Raw genomic sequence first — 17,679 nt, forward strand, 5'->3', positions numbered from 1 at the left:
AAATAAAATAAAAAGTACCTCTTGGTGAAGCAGGTACCAACAAAATGTCATGGAACAAATGTAAACTGTACTGCAATACAGTGCTGTACTTTACTTTTATAAAGTTATGTACCACAGATCTTCATTACAGTCCGCCATACGTTTTGACAAAATGACCCTTTGATGGTCAAAAGGAATCACTTCCCTCTGAAATTTAAAGAGCCGAAGCAGAGACATGAAGCAAAAGAAATTAAGAGTATAACCATCCTTTTTTCTAAAGGTACGTGTATGTATAAATTTATATACACACACACGTGGTCTTAAGAATGTAAGGACTGAATCATTGACGCTGATGTTTAAATTAAAGTTTCATTTTTTTTCCACGGATAACTTTTGGCCTGTGAATGCTCGAACCTTTTCACCATTTTTACACACACACATACACACATATATATACAAAAGTGCATAACATTCTTTTTTTTCGTTTTCCCTTCAACAATGAACGCAATCTTTCCTTACTCTTTGCCAAAGGGTCCGTCATGCATAGCATGGCAGAGTCTTGTATTTTATTTGTGGAATAATCCAGCACTGTCATGTTATGCATGGCAGGGCCTCTTGAAGGTAACACCTATTAGCAAATGACTTGCTCCTTGGTGATCAAGTCTATTTTTTTATTTATTGATTTCTTTGTGGTGCAATATGGATCCAAAAGGAATTTGAATAAGATGGGCTGTCCCCCTTTGTTATGTTCAGCATAAGTTCATTGAATCATTTTCAGTATACAGTTTATTCCTTCTGTGAATGTTTTGTTTCCAAAGAAAAGTTTTTTCTTTTTCCATTTAGTGTTTACAATACACTATTTGTATTACAAAGAGTTTGTGTTTTCCAACAGTGGAGGGCCATCTCTGTGAATTGATGGGTGGGGAGGCTCCCTCTTATAAGTTTTTGGTGGCAGCTTTGGGATAGGCTGAGAGGTGCTTTGTCTTGGTGGGACAGGTGGCCCAGTGGTGGAAGAGAGTTCGAGATCTTGCACTAATAAAGGTGGAGATGGCAGGTGCCTTCTTGTCCCATGAGGGGATGGAGTCTGTGGAGGAGCTGGGGTAAATGGTGAGGGGCTATATGGGAAAAATGTATTCGGGTGTTCACTTTTTCGTCCAGGAGGAGGTGGTTGAAGGTGTAGAGGAGAACTAGAAAAGACATCTGGTGTACGCACTGGTTCCCGTGGTGGTAAAAGTGGAGGGCTGTCTGGTGGATCAGAGACTGATACGCGGTCTGACATCTGGTACCGTGGAGAGTATACTTTAGATGTTGGTTGACGTGGTGGGATTGCAGGGGGGCTCTCCAAATGTTTAGACACAATCTGAAAGACAAAACTTTAATTAGTGGAAGTACTGCATTTTCTAAATTGCAATACCAACACCCACCCAGACCCTTGTTCCACAGTACCTCACTTTCAAAGATTTTCACACAAACTTAATTTTATTACCACTTTAACATATCCATAGTGTTCTCTCAATGGCCTATATGACACGAAAGAAGCATTATTCATTCTATTCAAACACAGTAAGGTTTCAACTACTACAAAAAAAAAGAAAAAAAATAGACCGATATTCTCCTTTTGTGAGTGTCAAAATATTCCCATTGCAACATAACAAAATGACTACCATAAAAGCACAATACTGCCATATGAACTATAAACATTTATTATCAACAGACAACTGCCATTTCACTCTTTGAAATAAATGTAAACAGTTTATATCTGGGCAGATAGACCACAACTCCCTCAATTCTAGTTGGTGGCAGTTTTGGTAATAATTTGCTTCTTAAGGTCAATGAAAGGCAAACAAATTTGTTTTAATTTTTAATTCCTTTGTGTGATTATGGATCGAAATATACTCTTGTTGTAACATTCTTTGTCTATAAAATTTAAAAACAACAGTAGAGGAACTATATACAAAAATAAATAAAACAAAAACACAAAGCAAATGACAGTGGAAACAGGCAATCAGTGGTGAATAAAATGAACTGAAATGCTATTTGTTTTTTCTTATTCTTTTCTGCATACATTTGTTTTAATAAATATTGTTGTTGAGAATTTAGATTTGCTTAGTTTAGCAAGATGTTTTTTTCTAAAAAGGTGCCAAACATTATAAATGATTAAAATAGTGGCTAACCTGGATACCGCAGATATTTGCAAAATGGATTCCCCATAAAATTTGTCCAGTTTTTATGGAAAAATAATTCATAAGCATCTGGGGTGCCAAGGATATGTTACGACAATGTTATGACAAAGTGGAAAACAACAAAATTAAAGGAAATCAAGCCACCGGTTTACCTTCGATGGGGATGACTCTGTAGGAGCAGACTCTGGTCGCCTTCGAGGAGGAACAGGTGGTGGAACTTGTATTTCTTCTGAGTTTTTACTAAAACTTATTGACGATATTGAAGCAGAGCCTAAGGGAAAATCCCAAAACAGTGCCATGTCATTTTTATTACTTATAAAGTGGCAGCACATTCTGTACTGCTGTATAATAGGTAGAACAAGTAGTTGGATGCACATGAATAAAAGTTACTCAAACAACCTTAAATTCTAAAGAGATGGATTGATCACTATTTTCAAATAAAGCTATATAGTTTATGTAAATGCAATCAGTGTCAAATGTAGGTACATTTGTTTATACCAAGTCAATCTTTTAATACCTACCGCCCACTTTTGTATCTTTGTTGATTGGGGGGGGGGGGGGTTGGAATGTAAAAAAAAAAAAAAAAAAAAGAAAATAATGTCTCTAAATGTGGGTGGGGTGGATGGTGTGTGTGTGTGTGTGTGTGTGTGTGTGTGAAGGGGGCCATACGCGTGCGAAGGGGGGCCTTCAGCGAGCACAGCACTGTATTGGAGCATTGCCATGGTAGTGTGCGGCAAAGATCCATCCAGCCTGGTCACGGGAGGAACACAGAGCCTACCAGGCCCTTCCTTCCCTCTATCATCTCCTCACCAGTCTGAGAGGGCTTACAGCACGGCTGGCTCTGCATGGGCCGGCAGGGGAGATGAAAGGATCTCCCCTGCCAGCCTTGGTCCATGGCCATCGAGGCCCACTGGTAGTTTTCTGCAGAACCCACCAGCGCCCACCTGAAATCCCAAACCACCCACTTGTGGGCGGTAGGGACCAGGTTGACTACCCCTGGTTTATACTATTGAGCAAAAGGATGTTAAATTATCCTATATCAAACTCCATCAAGTTGCAATGTATATCACTTTGCAATGATGCTTTTCGTATACAGCTTATGAACTTTATGCCAGGACGCTCTAAGATTCTACAATGTTGATGTACCATTTAGAAACCATATAATATAAGGCAACCAGTTACAGATTTTAAAACCGTACCAAATGAGCAAACCTATAGACACCTGAACTATTTTGGTTCCTACATACTACCCAAACCAGAACAGTTAATAAAATTTTACAAGCAACATGTCAGTGTGAATGACAGGTCACCAGGTGTACTCCTCAACTTGGTATATGTGTATGGTTATTTTATGTATTGTAAGCTCAGGATCAGTGCTACCATAAGGTAAATGAGAAATCAGCCTAGCAGTTCTAGCATATGTGCACTTTGGAAAACTATGATATTTCCCACTACCAGTCCAAACGTTGATAAAAACTCCTCAATAGGCACACACACACACCATTATTTTGACACCTTTGTCCAGTGTTATTTGTGGTTTAAAGAAAATAAAGTTTCCTGGTGATGAGAGTGAGATGACAATGGGTACAAGGCAAGTAATAGTTAAAGATCAGGGGTCGAACAGGTTAGAGAGCTGCTAAAGACAGGAGAGCAAGTAGAAACCGTGGAGGTAGGGAAAGGATTGCCTGCCAATTCAGTGCTTTGTGGATTGCTAAATGCAGGGTGCACAATGTTACAAAGTAATTTAAAAAGGCATGTAAGCATGTCAAGTGGCAGAACACAGAGGCAAGAAGAACACAGCATAAACATTTCTAGGTATTCAATTAAACATGGATCATCTTTGGACTTGTTTTTATATAAAGTATGAAACCATAATACAGATTACTGTTAACGTATGGCTGAAAATGTAAAAAACATAATGATGGTACCTTAGCTAAAATGTATACGTACGTGAATGAAAGGGACTGGAGATATCTGAATCGAAGACACTACACACGTCAGTGGTGCTGGATGCTGCAGAAGGAGGGGGTGGTGTTAAAGGTGTCCGAGGAGAGTTAGGTGCAGATGCTGCACATTCAATTTCACTCTCAGGTATGCGGCTGTAGCTGATTTTTCTTGGCTCTTGTTGCAAGGGAGTTGGGTGTCGCATTGTACCTGGTCGTGGGTTTGATGGACGTACCCCAGGAGACTTGAGGGGATAATTATATTTTTTTGGCTGCCAAATAAAGCCTTGTTGTTAGATTTAACACAAAGTGGTCATGAATAGCAAGATATAGAATTGATTAGTTTTACAATATTACACACCAATAGAACTGTACGTAGTGAGCATGGGTTTTATACCCAAGACATTCAGCGTTTCAAAACACACACACACACACACACTACTTACAGAGAAAATTTAAAACATATATAGAACAGTATTGTGTGTGCGCAAAATATTAATTGATAGAATGTGTATCGCTCAATAAGTGTATCCAATCTTCTTATGCATCCCAATTAAATCCTGTAAAAATAAGAGCAAGCCAAAAAGACATTGTGGTTCAATTCAAACATTTATTAAAGAATTGCCCTTACAGAGAGTAAATTAAAAACATGCTATCACCACTATGTACGTTGGACATCATAAACCATGCTCATGCAATCTTCAAGCAATGAAAATGATATCCAGCCATCAAAATTGCATACAAGTGGGATATGTTCACAAAACACTTAAATCGTACATAAAATCCCTATGCGTTTTCTCTGTTGCACCCAGATTCAAAGCAGTTCAAAGCAATTAATTATTCAGTACAATTCATAAATGAAATGTGTTTTGCAAGCAGAACTTCAGAGGCGTGGAATGCAACTGAAAGAAGAACGTGGAACACAATAGGAATGTGATGAATACACATTACGTGGAGGCGTTACTGAAGAGTTTATATGGATATTCAAGGCGGAAGTTGCACTGTTTCATTGATTGCTTTACCCACCGAGAAAGACTGGATGCACAAGACAAGACGCGTAGGATTTTTATGTACTTTTTATATTAATTTATTAAATAGTATTTTGTAAACATATCCCACTTGTAGGGAATTTTGATGGCTGTCTATCCCATTCATTGATTGCTTGAAGATTGTAGGCAGCTACGATTTTGACATCCAACAACATAGTAGTGATATGCTTGTTTTTAAATTTACACTCTGTAAGGGCAATTCTTTATTTAATAATTTGGATTTTAAGATCTGCACAATGTGGTTTGTGCTTGCTCTTATTCACATTAATCAATTGAGAAGAATAAGAAGATTGGATAGCTAATGCAATTGGTACGTTATATTCATCCCCTTCAGCTATATTGGTGGGACAGGATTTTTGTACGGATTGGTTCAATATATCACATGGAAGGAGGCAGGTGTGCCCTTTATTATATACTATCTATAGAACCCATTGCTATCAATATAAGAAGCAACCCTCAGGCCGAATGGGTGATATTAAAAGACAGGGAATTAAAGATATGTCTATATGCCGATGACATTATTATTTCAGTAACAGATCCACATCTCTCTCTAACACATTTAATGCAGGAATTTTAAAGATATTTTTGATCAAATTATAAATTAAATATGAATAAAACATCGGATCTAATTAAAAATATTGAATCCGATAACCTTAAAAGACTTAAAAAGGATTTTACTTGGACATCAAAGGCCATACGATATTTGGGTATAGATATTACCGCAAATCGAAAAGTGATAATGGAAGTAAATATTTTAAGACTCATTAAAAATACCAACATGCTATTAAGGGAATGGAAAGATTATGAAATCTCTTGGTGGGGGAGAATTAATACTATCAAAGCATATATCCTCCCCAAGTGGGCATATTTGAATGATCCCACTGGCAATCCCAAATCAATGGTTAGATATCATACAATCCAGCTTTACTAATTATATCTGAAGCGGTAAAAGACCTCAAATAAATACTAGGATTTTGTAAAAAAAAAAAAAAAAAAAAAAGACCATCAGGGGGGTATAGGATATGCGATAATCATAAATTACAAGTTAGCGATTTGAAGGTTCAGGCGTGGTATAAGTTGGAAGCAAGTAGAGTAGGCATTGATAAGCTTGATTTTCTATTGTGGAATGATATAGGAATGCAGACAAGTATTAATGATATAAAGATTTCATTAATAATATCACAAATATTGAAAGAATGGCAAGGTATAAAGAAAGATCTAAAAATGTAAAGATCTATTAAGGTTCTAATATTAGAATATTGTAGACAGTAATGCCTGACATTGTTTTAAGAAGTGGGACTAAGCAATGGGAATGTGCAATAGGGGAAATATGTGAGGATCAAATATTATCATTTGATAAATTGAAGCAGAATTGTAACCTCTCTCAAAAAGATATATTTAAATACCTTCGTGTTCAAGGGTTTCTTAAGGAACATCTATTAAGGTCTAATAATGATGTGATCAACCTACTTAAGAAGACATTCTATGGTACAAGTCAAGAATTATTTATTTCTAATGCAAGGGAATTATTAAACATGAAAACTTTGATATTGAAATAGTCTCCTATGAAACAATGGGAAAAAGATTTAGCAATCTCTATAAATTATAGGGTTTGGGATGATATACTTTTAAAAATAAAAAAACATATACATTGTCTTAACATCTTAGAGACACAAGTAAAAGTCATGCACAGGTGGTACATGGTGCCAGTAAGGCTTTCTAGGATCTCCCCTTCTCATTTTCCAGTTTGTTGGAGATGTTTACATCAGGAGGGAACCATGCATCATATATGGTGGAATTGCCCTAGAATAGTTAAATTTTGGGACTTGGTATTTAAAACTGTAAAGGATATGATTGGAAGACGTTGATTAAAAAAACAGAAACTGCTCTGTTATATAAAAATAGTATGGTAGGTGTTCAAAAACATGATATTTTGATTACCCATTGCTTAATGGCAGCAAAAATATTAATTGCTCGACATTGGAAGCAAGTAATTATTCCAACAAAAGCATTATTCATAAAACAATTGTTTTATCAATTGGAGATGGAAAACAAATATGCTACTTTACAATTATCACTCGGGATATAGATTTTCATCTATAGAGACCCAATAGAGAAGGTTACTGCCATTTATATTGAGCCCTAAAAAGAGCGTGTTTTTATCTAATACATTGTAAATAATACAAGTTAAAGTAGTAATCGGTCTCGCAGTCGCAGTGTTCATCTCCGTGATTGAGTGTTTAAGTGACATGGCCCTACATTTAATTATGTATGAGAACCGTGCTCACGACTGTATGTGATTTATGCATACATTGATTATCATAATGCCACTTTGTATGATATGTTTTGTATTACGTGTTAAAATAATATCAAATCATAAATAAATTTGAAAATGAAGATTGGATACAGTTATTGGGTGACACACACTTTATCTACTTTGTGAGTGCAATATATTCAAGTTTATTGTGGTGCACGGACAATACTTCTCTATGTATGTTTTAAATTTTCTCTGTAAATATTGTGTTTGTTTATGTATTGATGAATATGGGAGGAGTCTTTTCGCTACAGAGATAGTGTTTAAAGGGTAATTTTAAGTTTTTCCCTTTGTACCTCTTTCCACTGGTGATAGAATTGATTTTATATACCGTAGTTAAGCCTTTTCAAAAAATAGTTATTACATAGACTCTAAGGCAGTGGTTTGAAGATTAGCTGCATCATCAAAAAGTAGTGCTCACACATTGGAAATGGAGCCAGGAGTTTCTGTACAGCCTTCATCTAGATTTCATTGTATTTGCCTTGATCTTAGCAGTTCTCCATATATTTTCGGAGGGGGGCTGGAGCATAGAACATTCTAAGGGCAATTTGACTATTTTCATAATACAATTTTTCGGTTTACTGCGCTCTCTCTAGTTACATATTAATGTATCTACATGTAAAACACACACATAACCTGTGTATACTGAAGGAGCTATAGCTGCTAATTCCGGATTAACGACTGGGACCAACTGAGGTGCACTGATTGTGCACAATGTCAGACACCATGTTCATATGAAATGCTTTCTACATAGGAATATATGGTAGAAGTCCACATGTGCATTAGAGCAGCAAGTTGTAGCCTCCCTGCAGACAGAGCAAAGGCTGGAGACTTTTTTTACATCTGGAATGTTCTTTTATTTGAATTTAGTTCTGCAAACCCCTGTAATCATATCTAAATCTCCTCTGAGCTCAGCCGCAACACACACAACTACTTACAAATCTTGGCAGAGTCTTTGCATTTCGTGGTTCGATTTCCAAGGACTTCTTAAACAAATAGTCTTCAAATTCTTTTTCTGCAACATTTCCCATGGGGTTCAGATTTTCAAAGAATCTCTGAAATTCAAGAAATGTTAAACGTTAAGTTTGAAAGCCATATTCAAGCTACTAGCAATTAATAATTTGGGGTCCTATTTCTGAATTCCTGACAATTCGGCCCTATGTCATATTCAATCTGATGAGGCACACTATCCTTATATCACTTGGTATAGGGGACAAGTAAACAGAAAAGCTGGTTTTCTAAACTTGCCAGACAAAGGATTTTATCATACACACAGTTGAAATAAGTTAGACCTGGTGATATCATTCTTTACCCATTTGAAAATGCAATGTTTCACTTGGAAACATTACTGAAATGCATGACACACTTAATCCCAGGGCAGGCTTTTTTTGGCATTTGTTCCCAGGCTCCAAGTAAGACCGCGGACGCCGTCGTCACCGGCTGCTGCAACATCCATTTGGAAGAAAACGATCACCCCATCCACAGCCATCCAGGAGTACTGGTCAGGTCATATGGTCATTTCTACTTTCTCCTACTCTGGAACAGTTCTATAGTATTTTATCTACCTAATATTTTGATGTTTCATTATTTTTACGGATTACTATTAATAAAATATTTTTTTTCTTTTTTAATCTACATGTTCTACAAGTCTTTTTGGATTCATACAGATTTTATTTTTATTATTATTACAGTATCAACACAGTAAAACTCGCACATCTATTTTGATTGCTACAGTTGCAATCAATTTTTTTGGCGGTCAGCCCAGATTTCTTAGATGAGAGACTGAGTATCAGGCTGTCAGTCTGTAATACTAACAAGCCTTAGTTCCATTTTGTTTTATTTTATTTTGTTTTATTTTTGCCTTTCCTTTGTCATGAAAGTAAATAAATTCATAAATACCTCAGCTGATTTTGCTATAAATTCTAGCAGATCAAAGGTGGTTTATGATACATATTTAAAAGACTGCTGTGTATTATTTATCTAACCCTATGCTTGGACTTATGCATTGACATTTGAACTATTTGCTGCTATATATAACTAAAGGATTTTTTATATAGACTATAACTTTGATACCCTAAGTGTTTTGTGTTTGCACTGATACGGATACGGTTACAAGTTTTGCGTTTTATACATTTTGTGTTTTATATTGAACAGTTGCATGGTATATCTTCTTGACATACCTTCATCCACATTCTGTAAGCTCCTGGATAATTTGATATTTCTATTTGTGACAACCCTTGGGATTTGGTGAAACCCCACTCTTTCCAGTTTTCGAGCTTTCACTTATTTCTTTGTCTTGTTCCCTCTCTTCTAATTTCTGATAGTCACTTTCTTGGACTACCAGGATTTATTTATATTATATCTAATTGTTAGTTAGGGTAGCTACAGAACTAAACTGTTGTGGCTCCACACATTTTTTTTTATTTTTTTTTCTTTATTTTTGTGCGCTTGGTTTAGCAAGTTAACAATTTCATACTTAAAACATGGTATGACACTTTCAAGCGGTACAATTTAACATTGTCAACATTGAGGTTACAGAGTTGTGAAGCACATTTTCTTATATCAAAACAATTTTGGTGACATACCCGGGGTTAGCAAGGTTGTTACAGGTGTGGTGTTGTGTTCCCCTGGTGTACTACAAGTGCGGAAGTATGGGTGTGCTCCCTGGTTTGGGCCGCAAGGTGTAAGCGTGTGTGGGAGCATGTACATGGATGATGCAAGCTGGTTTCAAGTTGTAGTTCTGGATGCCAGAGTGTACTCGCCTGTGGAGCTTTTGTTTGGGTCATGTTTGCTATAAAGACATATGTGTGTGAGGTGCTCTAGTGTGCGTTGTACCTCATGTGGCATCTCATCTATCCCCTTATCCCTGGGAGTGGTGGGGGGGGGGGGGGGGGGGGGGGGTGAGCAGAGAGGCGATAAGCATAGTGGGCGCCAGAGTGCTATATCTTTCTGGCTTGGGAGAGTAGGGTTATATTAAGCTTATAAGTATCCAAACAGGTGTTGATCAAGGCAGAAATATCGGGATGTCCATTTTTGCGATGTAATATGAGGTGCGTAGTCTGTCATAGTCCCGCATAAATAACAAGGTGCAAAAAATAAGAAAAACAAAAAACAAAAGTCTAGTTGAGAAGGTGATATTCCTCAGGACTGTTTCTCCTCACTGGAAGAAGTCTGGGTTGTCTCTTTGGCAGATGTGTCCGTGCCAGGCTTACCGTTCCTGGGTTTAGTCCTTGTGTAAAGTCAAGTGACCAAAAACTGTGGGTCCTGCATAGACTGTCCCGGTATAGAATTGTCCTCATGTACCCCGTTCTCCGGTCGGTTTGCCGTCTTGGAGGGGAGTGGTGGTGGTTGTAGTCCCAGTGCCTTAAGAAAGGTAGGGGCCCCTACTGGCGTCGTGAGGTGGTGTGCCGTCCCATTGTGGTGAACAAGAAGGGCGCCAGTGTTTCCCCACCTATATGTGATGCCTGCTTGGCGCAGCGCGGTCGTCACGGGTCCAAAGGTCTTTCGTTTTAGCAAGGTGGCTCTAGTGACGTCTTGAAAGAAGGAGAGCTGAGCTCCTTCAAATGTCAGTGGTGTTTTGCCTTTAATTGCAGACATTATTTGAATCTTGTCCGTGACTGTTGTCAAGCGTAGTATAACATCTCTGGGGATGTTAGATGGTAGACGTGTGGAACTTGTTACTCTGTAGAGTCCGTCTATGGATAGTTTCTTAGCGGTTGCCTGGGGCATTACGGTTGTGAGTAGCCGTCGCATATAATGCGGTAGTTCCTCTGTCGTGACCGTGGTGGGGATTCCCCTGATTTTTATGTGCTGTCGGCGTTGCTTGTCCTCCAGGGACATAATTTGGCCCGCTAGTACATTTTGCTCTGCTTGGAGTCGCTGGATCGCGTCTTCGTGAGCGGACATTGTGGTCTGGATGTTGGCAACGTCTGCCTCCACTGTCTCAACCTTCTCCGTGACCCTTTGTATGTCTGCTTTAACCATTGCTACATCTGCCGCCAGCAGTTTTTCGATGTTGAACAGGAGGGCTTTTAGGTCCCCTTTGGTCGCGGGGGCAGAGTCATCTTGGACTACAGGTATCAGCTGGTGTGCCGTCAGAGGGGCTGCTATCGTGGCCGGGTCACCTCTGTCAGTTTCGGGTGCCGGGTCAGTGGGGAGTCGGTGCGTGGCCTGGGTGGGCTCTGATTGTGCGGGCCTAAGCCACATTTCCCCTATATCTCTACCTTGTGCGTTGGGGCCAGCCGTGGCTTTTTGTGAGCGGCGGCCCATGGCTGTGGTATCCGTCTCCGGACTAGGTGAGTAGTGCTCTAGGAGGCGTCCGCCAAGGTAGGCCTCTAGGCTTTGGGTTGGCGCCGTGCGGTAGGCCGCGGACCTGCGCCTCTGTCTCGGTTGTTTGGGTGCCTGAAAAAAAGGCATCAATCGATGCGGTACTCGCCGCTGGCCCGTGCTGGGTGGGTGTCGGTGTTCGATGGGGCTCTGCTTGGATGATATTTTCCAGATTCTCTCCCGGTTCTGGAGAGCTGGTGTAGATGGCGTCTGAACAGGATGGCTGCCAGGCTCCGCCGGCTCCACACATTTTTGGTGGTGGGCAAACTGGGGAGGCCTGCTTTGGATACTCAGGGTGAACAAATAAGTGTGGTAGCCAGGGAGGGTTATAACGGGCTCGATATAGGATTGGCAGCTACATATTACAAGAGCCCAGGCAGGCCATCTCTGTTGGGGATTACATTAATGCATAAAACATTAGAGCATGAAATGCAGGAGCAGGATTTAAACTTAAACTAGGGCATAGTGAGTGTGCACTGAGAGCCATGCTCGAACCGGTTGAGTCACGTCCTGGATCTAGGGGGCATTGTTCTGTTTCAGCCAACTCCCAGGCTCGGGAACTCGCTGTTGTCGCTGAAAGACAGTTCATGGAAGGAGTGAAATGTGGCAACCCTCCAGCCCCGGGTTGTGGGGAGAACCTGCATCGGTAACCCATGGACTCGGGTACTCACGGCTGAGTCCAAGTCCTACCTTGGCAGGATGCGGCATGGTCGCTGGAATGTTCGTCGCCTGCGGCGTCGGATCTTCTGCCTCCGTGGGTGATGCATGGGGGAAATAAACGGGCGAAGATTGCATCTAGTCGCGGTAGCATTTGGTCAAGTGCTGAGCATCCAGCTGGCACTTCTTGCTGCTCCCGGAGCTCAAGATTAGGAGGCCTGTCCGCCATTTTGAGGGTGAGCTTTGTGGCCTGTTCCCCAGTGGAGGCTGTTGTGTGGGATTAACGGGATGCATGGAGCCGATCAGCAGGGACCGGGATAACCCCCACCGGTCCAAGGGGGGGGGGGGGAGGTGCTGGTTGACTGTCTCTGCTGCGGGTAAGGAACCAGGTGAGCGGCCGTCTCACTCTGTTCGTTAAGGCTTAGGCCGGAAGCCTCTGACTAGGCTATTCAGATTCCGGGTAGCTTATGTGGGGTATCACCGTGTTGTTGCAGGGTGCCCCGGTCACGATTATTGCTTGGAAAATGCTAGTAGTTTGGGTTTTTGCCCCAAAATCTGTTGCCAGTTGTAGGAGCTCCAGCCAGGAACCTCTAGTCTGCTCGGCATTCAGGCTCCGCCCCCCTACAGCGGGCTATTTCTATGACATGAGATATGGCACTTTTTCGGTTTTTAGTTTTGGATGCTAGTTGCATTGCACGTATTGCTCATCTTACTTCAACAATAAAAACGTATTCATTACAAAAAGTGGTGAACAAAAAGTTGTGTTTTCTATAGAAAAAAAAATCATTTATGTTTGTTGATTTATGCAGAGTTTTTACATGATCGATATTCAAGTGGCGGTTAGTTTCTGTGAATTTACAATACAATTATGTAACATGTTGAGAGTATTTTACTTTGGTGTAATAGGAATTTAAAATTAAAAGTGGGGGCGGGGCCCGACCATCATGGTGGAGAGACGTGTCTCACACGAGCACCCACTGAATCTTGAGCCCCAAACGCGTATCACAGCCTATTCACAACCGATCTGGGCAGACATCAACTTACCCCTCACAGCTGTGGGGATGCAGTGTGACACTCAGCAACCTGAACGGTGCCAGGTGTACCCCTAGTTGTAACATGCGCATCAGGTGGGAGAAGCAGCCGATCTCCTGGCCCAGAGGTGCCCTGAAGCAGTTAGAGGCACACATGAGCCCCGTTACACCCCCCTTCCTTCCCCCTGGACCAGTGGGGGTGATCCCGATGATGTTGGAGTGCAGGGGCAAGCAGTGCAGGCTGAAAATCCAGCCGGTGACATGACAAAGATGGCGGACACCGCATGCACAAACGGTCGCATTGAGGATCACATCGATTTCCTGAGTAAATTGGACAGAACATTTGCGGACTTCGGTCACAAGCTGGAGCAAATATTTTACCAACCTGCCCCAATACAGAAGGGCTTAGGTTAGGACTCTATCAAATATTCTGCCCTTGGGTTTTTACTTCCAAGATGCATTATCTTGCACTTATCCACAACTCTGACCATTTGTCTAGTTTACCTAAATAATTTGCCATTTGGCTTCTCCCTCCTGGAACATCAACCCTGTTACATATCTTAGTATCATCAACAAAAGACATACCTTACCATCAAGACCTTCTGCAATATTACGAATAACTAGAAAAGCTACAATTTCTGGGGAAATTGTGTGAAGTGTTCTTGCCTCCACCAGTAGTCTACAACTGGAGTGGGCGGAGTAACTGTTATCATTTATATAGCACATTTAATTGCAATGTTGTTGCACAGTTACATTAAACCATACATTTATAAAAACATTAGCAGGTGTAGAAAAAGGCTTTGTCTATGACATCACTTGCTGCTGCAGCCTGGCACATGTCAGAGTATTTTTGCGGTTGCCATCTTCAAACGGTCATATTTTTAAAACTATAAATCCTACAGTGAAGAGCTTTATATTGCGAGAATCACAAGACCCAGACCTACATTTTGATGTATAGTATGTCTCTGAGATATTAACAATGAAGGCACAGTCGCAGTTTAGAAATTGCCCTTCAAATGTGAGCTTTGCAGAGTGGAGTTTCAATGAATGTCAATGGAAGGCGTGAGTTGTAAACAAATGGCCATATTGTGAAAACTATCAGGACTATGGCTTAGCCGTGGACATTTCTAGTGGCAGCAGGGATAGCTGAACGTTTTGATATAAGATTTGTGTAGGTGGGCCTGAAAATGAGGGAGTGGTGGCAGTTTAGAAATCATGTCCTGATTTTTCAGCTTTTGACAGCTCCCACTCTAGCTTTGCCATTCATTCCTATGGGACAAATTTCGCCACAAGAACGACGATATTCCGTGAACCATTCGGCGAAACGTTCCACAAAGTAATAGCAATCCGATCGGGAACAATCTGCACGTTTTGGTATATTTTTGTCTATGTAGTGTAAAAACTGTGGGAGGAGTTAGGGTGGCAAATTTGGCTATAATAAGAATAATAATAATAATAATAATAATATATATGTGAGATAACATTAAGTGGTCTTGCTATGCAAGAACACTTAACTAGAAAAGCTACAATTTCTGGGGAAATTGTGAAGTGTTCTTGCCTCCACCAGTAGTATACAACTGGAGTGGGCAGAGTAACTGTTATTATTTATTTATATAGCACATTTAACCCCTTAAGGACACATGACGTGTGTGACATGTCATGATTCCCTTTTATTCCAGAAGTTTGGTCCTTAAGGGGTTAATTGCAACGTTGTTGCACAGTTACATTAAAACATACAGTTATAAAAACATTAGCAGGTGCAAATGGCCCTGTCTATGACATCACTTGCTGCTGCAGCCTTGCACAGGTCAGAGTATTTTTGCGGTTGCCATCTTCAAACGGTCGTATTTTAAAAACTATAAATCCTACAGTGAAGAGCTTTATATTGTGAGAATCACAAGACCCAGACCTACATTTCGATGTATAGTATGTCTCTGAAGTATTAAAAATGAAGGCACAGTCGCAGTTTAGAAATTGCCCTTCAAATGTGAGCTTTGCAGAGTGGAGTTTCAATGAATGTCAATGGACGGCGTGAGTTGCAAACAAATGGTCATATTGCGAAAACTATCAGGACTATGGCTTAGCTGTGGACATTTTTAGTGGCAGCAGGGATATCTGAACGTTTTGATATAAGATTTGTGTAGGTGGGCTTGAAAATGAGGGAGTGGTGGCAGTTTAGAAATCATGTCCTGATTTTTCAGCTTTTGCCAGCTCCCACTCTAGCTTTGCCATTCATTCCTATGGGACAAATTTCGCCACAAGAACGACGATATTCCGAGAACCATTTGGCGAAACGTTCCACAAAGTAATAGCAATCCGATCGGGAACAATCTGCACGTTTTGGTATATTTTTGTCTATGTAGTGTAAAAACTGTGGGAGGAGTTAGGGTGGCAAATTTGGCTATAATAAGAATAATAATAATAATATATATGTGAGATAACATTAAGTGGTCTTGCTATGCAAGAACACTTAATAATATATATGTGAGATAACATTAAGTGGTCTTGCTATGCAAGAACACTTAATAATAATAATATATATGTGAGATAACATTAAGTGGTCTTGCTATGCAAGAACACTTAATAATATATATGTGAGATAATATTAAGTGGTCTTGCTATGCAAGAACACTTAATATATATGTGAGATAATATTAAGTGGTCTTGCTATGCAAGAACACTTAAAAATATTAAAGAGAATGGGTCCAAGTACAGATCCCTGAGGTACCCCACTGGTGACAAGCCCAAGCTTCGAATATACTCCATTTACTACAACCCTCTGTTGCCTGTCACTCAGCCACCGCCTTACCCATTCAACAATATTGGAATCCAAACTTAAATATTGCAGTTTATTGCTAAGCCTTCTATGTTGCAACAGTGTCAAAAGCCTTACTGAAATCTAGGTAAGCAATGTCTACTGCACCACCCTGATCGATAATTTTAGTTACCCAATCAAAAATATCAATAAGATTAGTTTGGCACGATCTCCCTGAAGTACACCCATATTGTCTCCGATCTTGAAATCCATTTGTTTTTAGAAGTTCAACAATCCTATCCTTTAACATGGTTTCCATTACTTTCCCCACTACTGAAGTAAGGCTTACTAGCCTATAGTTGCCCGACTCCTCCCTATTACCTTTCTTGTGAAAGGGCACAACATTCGCTAACTTCCAATCTTCAGGGACTACTCCTGTTAACAATGATTGGTTAAATACATCTGTTAATGGCTTTGCTAGTACACCACTAAGCTCTTTTAATAATTTTGGGTGTATTCCATCAAGTCCCATTGACTTATTTGTCTTTACTTTTGGCAGTCTAAATAGAACCTCTTCCTCTGTAAACTCATGTGTAATAAATGACTCATTTATCCTTTTTCTTAACTGAAGTCCCTTTTCTTTCATTTTCATCTGTAAATACCGAACAAAAATATTGATTGAGGCAGTCAGCTAGATCTTTATCCTCTTCTACATACCTTCCTTCTTTTGTTTTTTATTTTAACTAATCCTTGTTTTACTTTTCTTTTCTCATTTATGGATCTAAAAAAAGGTTTTGACCCCCTATTTTACTGACTGTGCTATTTTCTCTTCTGTGTGTGATTTGGAAGCTCTTATAACTTACTTAACCTCTTTCTGCCTAATCTTAAAGATCACTCTGTGTTTATTAGCACAAGTTCATGGATCTTATTCCCTAAACTGCAAGCATTTTTAGACATGACTCTAAGCTTATAATTTTTTTTAACACACTTGCTACAGGCACCTTCTGTCCTTGTTTTGGGGGACAATTGGATTGATGTTTTATCACCCTTTTTCCCCCATCTCCTAGTTTAAATACATCCTAGTAAAACCTCTGAACTGCTCACTGAGAACATTTCCTCCCTTTTGAGAAAGATGCAAACCATCTTTTTTGTACAGTTTATTTCCATTCCAAAGAGAGCTACCATGAGAAATAAAGCCAAATCCTTGCTCCCGACACCATTCACCAAGCCACAAGTTAAAGTCCCTAATACGCATCCGCCTGTCATTCTGAGTGTTATGCACAGGCAGAACTTCAGAGAATTACAGTGTGGAAGCAACCGTCTGTATATCATTGGCAAAAACACTAAAAACTTCCTTAACCTCAGAAACCTCATTGCAAGCCAAGTAATTTGTCCCTAGGTGGACAAGTACATCCAACTCCCCTTCCTGCTTTGCTCGCTTA

The 17,679-nt window shown here is 39.9% G+C and overlaps 1 protein-coding gene across 1 annotated transcript in view; it reads right to left on the reverse strand.

Annotated features, from left to right (window-relative positions):
• Positions 1–636: 636 nt before the first annotated feature.
• Positions 637–17,679, reverse strand: part of SOS1 (SOS Ras/Rac guanine nucleotide exchange factor 1) — a 117,020-nt gene continuing 99,977 nt past the window's right edge. The window contains exons 19-22 of the mRNA XM_063443627.1: positions 8,407–8,523; positions 4,113–4,377; positions 2,315–2,433; positions 637–1,339 (exon numbers count right to left, since the gene is read on the reverse strand). Of these exons, the coding sequence (XP_063299697.1) occupies positions 845–1,339; positions 2,315–2,433; positions 4,113–4,377; positions 8,407–8,523 (996 nt within the window). The 3' untranslated portion in view covers positions 637–844. The remainder of the gene's footprint in view (positions 1,340–2,314; positions 2,434–4,112; positions 4,378–8,406; positions 8,524–17,679) is intronic.

This window comes from Pelobates fuscus, chromosome 2 (genome assembly GCF_036172605.1).
Source record: "Pelobates fuscus isolate aPelFus1 chromosome 2, aPelFus1.pri, whole genome shotgun sequence".
In the NCBI taxonomy this organism is placed as follows: Eukaryota; Metazoa; Chordata; class Amphibia; order Anura; family Pelobatidae; genus Pelobates; species Pelobates fuscus.